A 9,500-nucleotide genomic window follows, 5' to 3' on the forward strand; every position below is an offset into this window, starting at 1 on the left:
ACTCATGCTGACGGTGGCCGGTGAAATATGTCCTCTGCATTTGACCCATCCAGGCTTGTCCTTTCCTCCAGGGGGCAGCAGGCCAGGAGCAGTGGTCGCTTTTTCTTTCCAGCGCCCGGGGACCATCATTGGACCAACTTCAGATGTTGTCGTCACTGATGACAATCTTCTGCATGTTTTTAGTGTGTGTGTGTGGGGGGGGGGGTATGTACGGAGGAACCCCCTGGGGGGTACGGGGAGAACATGCAAACTCCACACAGAAAGCCCCTTTCGACGAGATAGCCCACCTGGGCAGTAGGCACTGAAGATATGGGGGGGTCACAACTCCAGCGCCCCAGGCGAGAATCGAACTCAGGACCTTCTAGCTGTGAGGCGACAGTGCTACCGACTGCGCCACCGTACCCCCGTATTCTGGTGCACCTGTGAAGATTTCAGCTAAAAACAGGGTGTAAACGATGTCTTTTCAAGTCGACTTGGCATCTCAGGGCTTGTGGAGACTTGGATTACTGTGGAGACTTGGATTACACAGCCAGGTGAGCAGTATGGAAGCTTTTATGTTTTTGTTTTTTTTACATTTTTGCTTGTGACCCTGTTCACACTCAGCAGACACTTGTCTGATGGCCGGTCTCCATTTCTCCAAACTGAGACCGCGGCAGCTACATTTGACTGCATGTTGTACATGACTGATAAGTGACTGTCGGCAAGTACCTCGTATAACCCCACATCCAAAAAAAAATACAAATGATCCCTAACCCCGGCGTTACGTTTCTGATTTTCTGCTGTTCATCTGTCATTTATGTGATTAATTAGGTAGTTAATTCTGAACAATACTGTTCATGCTACATACGAAATTAACCGGCTGAATCTTGCGCATCGAACCATGTCTTCCTTTTTCAGAGCAGATCAACACAGCAGAAGTTATAGCCGTCTTTGTACAAAGACAAAGACAACATTTCAGATTATTTGGCTTTTTCAAATGGCTTTTTATAATGGCTTTTTGGAAATCCGCCTAGGTATCTCCCTACAAAAACCACTGCCAAATACTCATGTTTTGGTATTTTTTCATCTTCTTTGAGTTGGGATGTGGTAAGGCCTGTGGCTATGTCTCCATTGGGTTTCTAGCCATAAATACAACAACCACAGGTAACTGTTTACACTCTAAAAGTGTTTTTTATTCTAGGCGAGAATCAACCACTGTGTTTGAGCTGGTGTTACTCAGGGTCAGTTACACATATTTGAAACAGAAACTTCAAAGTCTTACCTTTCAGAAAAGGTCAGGCAGTTGTCTGTAACCCTAGCGGTTCAGCCACAGTAAGCATTTTAGTTTGGGTATGTCGTTTTCACCATTTTCTTCAGAAATAGGTGGCTTTAGAAGAGGTTAAGACTTGGGTTTAAGGGTTAGGTTAGAATGGGGCTTAGTTTAGGGTTAGGCATTAAGGTGTGACGATTAGGGCTAGACTAGGGAATTCATTATAATATCAAGGAATGTCCTCACTAAGATAGACCGTTTATTGTAAAGTCTTACTGCTCCATCATTCTCTAGTTACATATGATCAGTAAATGCAGAGGTAAATAAACTGTTAGGCTATACATCCAAACAACAAAAATCTAGTAGCCTAAATAGATGTATAAATAAAATAGTCTTTTCCCCCCTAAAGGACCCCTATACCTCATATCAGTTTGATGCTGTTTACTATGATATACATAAATTCCATATCATTACGATTTTTGTCAGCCCAAAAAGCTTCGACATCAACAAATAATCAATTGTATTTTCAGAAACGCATCAATTTATCTTCCTGTAACTTCTGATCCCACTGACTGTGAATATCAGCCTCTCCACCTGTAGGAGTCGCACACACACACACACACACACACACACACACACACACACACACACACACACACACACACACACACACACACACACACACACACACACACACACACACACACACACACACACACACACACCTTCTCTCTCTCTCTCTCTCTCTCACACACACACACACACACACACACACACACTAGAGCTTGTTTTAAAAATGTCTTGTTTGGCCCAAATAGTTTCACACACAACTCCATGTTGGGCTCAGATACACACAGACACACACACACACACACACACACACACACACACACACACACACACACACACACACAGTGTCCTGCGCGCTGGCTGGTGCTGCGGAGGAGGCTACTGGGGTAGGCTACTATCCCATTGTGGAGACCCGGGCCAGATTGGGGGGTGGGGGGGTAATTTGCATGTTATTACCATAGCATGTGTCAGGCCGTATAAAACAGGCTGCAGGCGGCCTCGGCAGGAGACAGACGCACAGTAGTTCACAGTGAGGAGAGACGTTGGGAGGGAGAAGGGAGCATGTTGGACCAGTGACAAAGCTATCCTGGTTTAGACCAAGACGTAACAACACACAAAAAGGACACTTCCTAAATTGTGTCGCCTTCTTCAAAAGGAACCCAAACCAACGACTTTTTCTTCTTCTTCTTCCTACAAGCGCACCACTGGATTATCGCATTCTAACGGACTTGGAGGAGTTTTATTTTTGTATTTCTCACCGCACTCGCTCACACGTTTTGACTCGGGTTTTTTTTTTTTTTTTTTTTTTCTTCCTTGAAAAGTTTTTTGGGGATTTATCCTTTTGTTATCGGGACATGAACGAAAACGGCGCGGCTGCCAGCAGCAGTTGATGATCAGAGAAACGTGCTCAATGCATCTTCCATCCTGAGGACCAGCTGAGCCCCGAGACTTTGATTTGACTATTTATTTCTTATTTATTATGTATTTATTTAATATGGGGCGCGTCTTCTTGATGACTCTTGCCGTCATGTCCATGTTGCTGTGCCAGGTAAGACGCATGCTCATTCTCCATCTCTTCCCAAACAATGAACTATATCAGCCCCCCCCCCCCCCCCCCCCCACACACACACACACACGCGTTCTATAGTGTTTGCTAACAACGTGTTTTCCTCGACACAGGGCTTTTGCTCGGGAGTTTTTGAGCTGAAGTTGCAGGAGTTCCTAAACAAGAAGGGAATACAGGGCAACAAAAACTGCTGTAAGGGGGGACTGGCCTCGTCCTTCCAGCAGCAGTGCGAATGTAAAACCTTCTTCAGGATCTGTCTGAAGCACTACCAGCCCAACGCCTCCCCCGAGCCGCCGTGCAACTACGGCGGCGCTGTGACGCCCGTGCTCGGCTCCAACTCCTTCCAAGTTCCCGAAGTCATCCCGGAGAGCTCATTCAACAGCCCGATCAGGATCAATTTCGGCTTTACGTGGCCGGTAAGTAGCCTATTCTACTGTATACCGGCGTTTTGCTTCGAGCCAGCATTCATGACCAGCAAAAACGAAATCGCTTGTTTGGTAAATCCGTGCGTAATCCGTGCGTAAAGCGCGCAGTGGAACGTTCTGTGACCACAAAGCGGGGCTCAGAATGCACGCAGCTTGTCGGCGTTTTGTTTCGGATCAGGTTAGAGGCAGTTTGAAACGCCATTCACCACAGAGTCTATGGGACAATCGCCTCGGGTCCTTGCTCAATGTTATCGCCACATCTCCGCGCGCTGGCCACCTGTCTCATGAAGCCATTTGTGTTCCCAGGGGACCTTCTCACTGATCATCGAGGCATTACACACCGACTCCAAAGACGACCTCTCCACAGGTAGGAAACACACACACACACACACACACACACACACACACACACACACACACACACACACACACACACAGCTACACTACTTTACTACAAATGTATCCAATAATATTCACATTAAACTGACAGCTGCGTCTCCCCACCCACCCCCCCACCACATCACACGCTTCAGAGAACCCAGAGCGCGTCATCAGCACCATGATCACGCAGCGGCACCTGACGGTGGGAGAGGAGTGGTCGCAGGACCTGCACACCGGCGGCAGGACCGAGCTCAAGTACTCGTACCGGTTCGTCTGTGACGAGCACTACTACGGCGACGGCTGCTCGGTGTTCTGCCGGCCCAGAGACGACGCCTTCGGCCACTTCACCTGCGGGGAGCGGGGGGAGATCGTGTGCGACTCCGGGTGGAAGGGCCAGTACTGCACCGAGCGTGAGTGGAACACTTTGTAGCTTATTGTATTTGGGTACAGGTGCGGGGACCACCAGCGGGGTCCTCGAGGGGCTTCCAGTGAATCGATGCAATTTTCAACCTAATTTAATTTAGGCCTACAAAAGAAGTTAAAGTTACAGAATGTAGAATAACTGTTTTTGATAGTTTCTCTGTTAGGCTACGATACAGTGAGACACAATCTCGACAAAATCATGTTATATCATCTATTTTATTCACACTATAAGATCCTATAGGCATATTATAGGAATCCAATTGTTTATTGGGGATGATTGGGGCGTTTTTGTAGCCTAGGAAAAGTTGTTTTCTCTGTTGGGCCCGGGCGGATCCAGTGGCTGCCGTTGGAAAGCAACTTAATGTGCGTAAACACCACACGCCCCCCTCCCCCCGCGCACACACACGACCACTTGATTTATTCTAAGGAAAGTTTTTGGGGAATAATCTCACGCGTGCCATAAATTTACATGCTACCTTCCGATTCGTTGCCGTGGGAGAGGGCCGGGCGGTGATTGGCCGAGGCGGGGGAGGTATTGTTTGAAGTGGGCAGCTGCCGGCAGAGAGGAGACAATGGAGCAGCTGTCGCGCACTGGCAACACACTCGCCAGCTGTCCACTCGTATCTGCCCCAATCCGAGACATTAAGGGGAGTGTGTGTGTGTGTGCGCACGCGCACACACACACACAGAATGAATAAAAGAGTTTTGACCCACAGCGAAGAAGAAAAAAAAAGAGGGTGTGTGGGGTGAGGAGGGGGATGCTCTCTCTCTCACTCACACACACTCTCACACACACACACTCCTTTGTCTCTGCACTATGTTAAGCACAACATTCTTCCACGCTGATAAGGAGATTGAGTTTTTAGGTAACAGCTAATGGGTTTATATAGAAACACTTCTATTTATTATTTTAATGAAACGGTTAGGTTTTAAGGGCAGAAGTTGTTTAATGTTTTCAACTAGGCTAAAAACCAGTGATTGTCAACCTTTTGTCATACCGAGGACCCCTAATTTTAGTCCACATTGTACGGACCCCCATTGGATGAGTTGGACCCAGAACGGAGAACATTTTCTAAATGATTTTGTCCAGAATTCCATGGCTGTATGATCAAAACAGTCATCGTTCTTCTACTTTCTCTAACTGCGTTAACTTCTTGTAAATGAAATGCTGAAGTTGAACATTTTATAAATTTTCCCGGCAAGGACCCCTCTGGTGCTCCCCTGACCCCGCGCTGAGAACCACTGAGGTAAACAAAGCCCATGCTTCCATGTTTCTCAAAAGCGTTTTCTCTCTCTCTCTCTCTCTGTGCAGCGATCTGCCTGCCGGGCTGCGACGACGAGCACGGCTTCTGTGAGAAACCCGGAGAGTGCAAGTAAGTTTGACCTCTGACCTCCCGCTCTCCCTCCAAACGAACAAGAGAGCCATTAATGAATGAGCGCGGGGGGGAAGGCATGAGGCCATGTGAGTGGACTGACCGGTGTTTCCCCCTCTAATTGGACAACAACAGGTGCCGAGTGGGATTCAAAGGGCGCTACTGCGACGAGTGCATCCGTTACCCGGGCTGCCTGCACGGGACCTGCCAGCAGCCATGGCAGTGCAACTGCCAGGAGGGCTGGGGGGGGCTGTTCTGCAACCAAGGTGAGGAGAGAGGGGGCGATGGGGGGGTGCGGCGGGCAGAGGTGGAGAGACACTTTACGATTTTTTTTTCTTCTTAAACCAAGACAGGAGACATACAGTAACTCATAATTGTTTTCTACTACAGTTTTCAGAAATTTGCTAGTATCTTGAAATCTTTAGGAGTCAACAATAGACTAAATGACTTGTTAAGATGGAGATTTTTTTGCGCAGTTTCTTCTGAAGGACAGCGAGAAGATATAGAGAGGTGATGGGGCGCCCTGTTGGGAGAGTGTACCTGCAAAGTATGGCGGTAGAGAGATATACACAAGAGGGCGGTAGAGAGTTAGATATACACAAGAGAATAAGAGTCCCCGGCAAAGAGTTAGCACGCGTCCCCTCGTCTCCAAGTCAAAGGTTGTTGTTTTTTTATGGGATTTTGGTTAGATGCCTGAAGGTCTGTGGTTAACACACGTTTATTCAACTGAGACTTGACCTTTGTGTTGCAAGCAATCTTCACGATGAACCCTGCTTTTATAGATCTTTGGCGTGTTTTCTGGCGATCGCGATTTCTAACAATCTCATTTACACTTCAGAAATGATCAAAGTGGTATTCATTTGTGAAGAGTGTCTTGCTGAACTCAAAGATCTAAGTATCATAAACCCGCATACCTTACTTCAGGCATGTAACCAAAACCCCATTCATAAAACTGACACACACACACACAATGAATTGGGTGCATGCGTGCAGAAAAACATGGCGGACAGGAGGTGGAGACAGGGAGGGGGGAAAAAAAAAACCACCATAGAAGAAGAGAAAGAGCAGTGTGTACAGGAAGACAAAAAGACTTTCTGTGGCCTGTTGTTCGGGCCATGTGTTGTTCTGTGTGGCTAATCCAAATGTGCCGCCCGTGTCTGTCCAGATCTCAACTACTGCACTCACCACAAGCCCTGCATGAATGGAGCCACTTGTAGCAACACTGGGCAGGGGAGCTACACCTGTTCCTGCCGGCCCGGCTTCACTGGGGCCAGCTGTGAGGTCCAGGTCAACCAATGTGGTGGAAACCCCTGTCGCAACGGGGGAAGCTGCACTGTAAGTCATCCCCCCCCCCCCCCCCCCCCCATCTCTCCTTCCTCTTTGTTAAAACTCATGTTGAGAACGGGCGTCCTTGGTGATGAGTCAGCGGGGTTCAAATTCGGTCCTGGGACGATTGTGGAATGTGAAGCCTCCCTGCGCTGTAAACGATCTACGGAAGCTGAAAAGCCCCCGACATGATTGAAAGGAAAAACATGTATTACAAGAACTTTGCACTGTACATTTGATTTTAGACAAAACCATGTTCACTACCGGTCAAAGCTTTTGACACACCACATTTTTTTTGTTTTTTTTAATAACTATTTTCCACATTTTTTAATAATAGTAAAGACATCAAAACTATGAAACAACACGAATGGAATTATGCAGCGACCCAAAAACGATTATATTTTAGATTCTTTAAAAAGTAGCTGCCCTTTGCCTACAATGTAAGGAAAAAAACTCACTAACCATAAACAGCATTACTACCAAGCCATGACAGCAGGATTCTGATCTTAAGGCTCTTCTACCACCCCCACCCCCCCCCCCCCCCCTCCCCCGCACAGGATTTGGAAAACACATATACCTGCACTTGCCCCCACGGTTTCTATGGCAACAACTGCGAGCTGAGCGCCATGACATGCGCCGACGGCCCCTGCTTCAACGGCGGCCGCTGCGCCGACAACCCCGACGGAGGGTACTACTGCCAGTGCCCCACCGGGTACGCCGGCTTCACCTGCGAGAAGAAGATCGACCACTGCACCTCCAGCCCCTGCTCCAACGGTAAGAAGGTCCTCCAGGTCTGTCTTCTGTCTGGTACATGTGTTTGAAGGTCAGAAGGTCCTCCAGATCTCTCTTCTGTCTGGTACATGTGTTTGAAGGTCAGAAGGTCCTCCAGATCTGTCTTCTGTCTGGTACATGTGTTTGAAGGCTAAGTGTCTCACGTGGTCAGACCCTCCGCTACAGAGGCTCTGAATCACAAGTCAGCATTTCCGGGTTTTCCCGCATGAAAAACCTTGGATTGGCTTGGGCTGTAACGGAAGTTCGGCTGTAACGGAAGTCCGGCTGTCCGCGCCCAGTGGCGAATCGTTCAAAATGTAACCGCCCTACGAGTTGCGTGCCGCAAATAAGAAGGTCCGTGGTCGGTCAATTCATGTCATATGCATTTGTTTTGGTCTTAGGGGGCGGTCCTTAACCGCTTTTCAAGGGTTGCGCCCCAGACGTAGGTATTTATGTGCGGCTGGCTACTGTGAGACTATAAGGCCTGGAGCACATATTGACGGCACGCTTCCTTCTCCGCTCGCAGGTGCGCGCTGTGTGGACCTGGTCAACTCCTACCTGTGTCAGTGTCCCGACGGCTTCACCGGCATGAACTGCGACCACACCGGCGACGAGTGCTCGGCGTTGTTCCCCTGCCAGAACGGCGCCACGTGCCAGGAGGGTCCGCACGGCTACACCTGCACCTGCCCCCCGGGGTACACCGGCCGCAACTGCAGCTCTCCCATCAGCCGCTGTGAGCACAACCCCTGCCACAACGGCGCCACCTGCCACGAGCGGAACAGCCGCTACGTCTGCGCGTGCGTCCCCGGCTACGGCGGCCGAAACTGTCAGTTCCTACTCCCGGAGCACGCGGCGATCCGCGGGACAGACGTGCCCTGGATGGCGGTCGGCTCCGGCGCGGCGCTGGTGCTGCTGCTGCTGGCCGGCTGCGCCGTGCTGGTCGGGTGTTTCCGTTCGAAGGCCCAGCGCGGCGGCCAAGCAGACGCGGCGGGCGGGGAGCGAGAGACCATAAACAACCTGACCAACAACTGTCACCGCAGTGAGCGGGACCTGGCGGTCGGCGTGGCGGTGCCCACCACGCCGGGCGTCAAGAACATCAACAAGAAGATGGACTTCTGCAGCGCCCCCGACGAGGGGTCTCCGCCGGGCAGGAGCAGCTACAAGAGCCGCCCCCCGCCCGCGGACTACAACCTCGTACGCGAGCTCAACTACGAGCAGGCGGCTAAAGAGGCCATGCTGGAGGCTGCCTGCGAGGACAAGTGCCAATCCCCGGACTCGTTTGAGTTTGAGGAGAAGCGCAGCAAACGTTTAAAAAGGTAAGTGTTTCCCGAACGAAAAGAAATTGCCATCCTTTCCGAACACAAAATGTAAACGTGGCGTTTGGAGCGCCGCGCGGCTAACGTCTTGTCTGTCGTCTGCTTCCCTCCCAAAAAGCGATGCATCAGAAAAGAAAGCTCCAGAAATGTCTGCATGTGCGGACACCAAGTACAAATCTGTGTTTGTGATGTCAGAGGAAAAGGACGAATGTATAATTGCAACTGAGGTGAGTCTCGAATGCTCGGGCGCCGCTTTTCGGCGCGACGGTTTGAACACGGCTTTGTGGCCCCCCGGGGATGTTTTGGCAACACAAACAACTAACGGCCCGCTCTCCTTTTTGTCTGTTCTGTGTCTCTCCGCAGGTGTAACGAGCCACCGATGGGCTGCCCGTTTCTCGTTTGCTCTATGGGAGAGGTTTTATACTCCTTCAAAAAAATGCTGCTCTAACCCTAGCCTCTAGGGGGAGGTGTCCCGCCTTGAGACTGCTGCTGATACTGAGACGTTTAACTGATATTCAGAGTGAGCTGGTTCTCTACTGGAAACTAAGCGCAGGCAGCGGCGGCCTGTGGGATAAGAAACTGGCGGGGAAGGGGGGGGGG

At 49.9% G+C, this 9,500-nt stretch overlaps 1 protein-coding gene across 1 annotated transcript; it reads left to right on the forward strand.

Moving 5' to 3' along the window:
* Positions 1 to 2,798: 2,798 nt before the first annotated feature.
* Positions 2,799 to 9,269, forward strand: LOC310771215 (delta-like protein A; the record flags this gene model as incomplete). Its single annotated transcript, XM_083663873.1, has 11 exons — positions 2,799 to 2,867; positions 2,999 to 3,301; positions 3,617 to 3,677; positions 3,844 to 4,101; positions 5,427 to 5,487; positions 5,623 to 5,753; positions 6,653 to 6,822; positions 7,371 to 7,587; positions 8,111 to 8,900; positions 9,019 to 9,127; positions 9,264 to 9,269. The coding sequence occupies 11 exons, from the start codon at positions 2,799 to 2,801 to the stop codon at positions 9,267 to 9,269; spliced, it is 2,175 nt and encodes a 724-aa protein (XP_083519999.1).
* Between the last annotated feature and the right edge of the window lie 231 nt (positions 9,270 to 9,500).

This window comes from Poromitra crassiceps (assembly GCF_964638095.1).
Source record: "Poromitra crassiceps genome assembly, contig: HAP1_SCAFFOLD_437, whole genome shotgun sequence".
Classification (NCBI taxonomy): Eukaryota; Metazoa; Chordata; class Actinopteri; order Beryciformes; family Melamphaidae; genus Poromitra; species Poromitra crassiceps.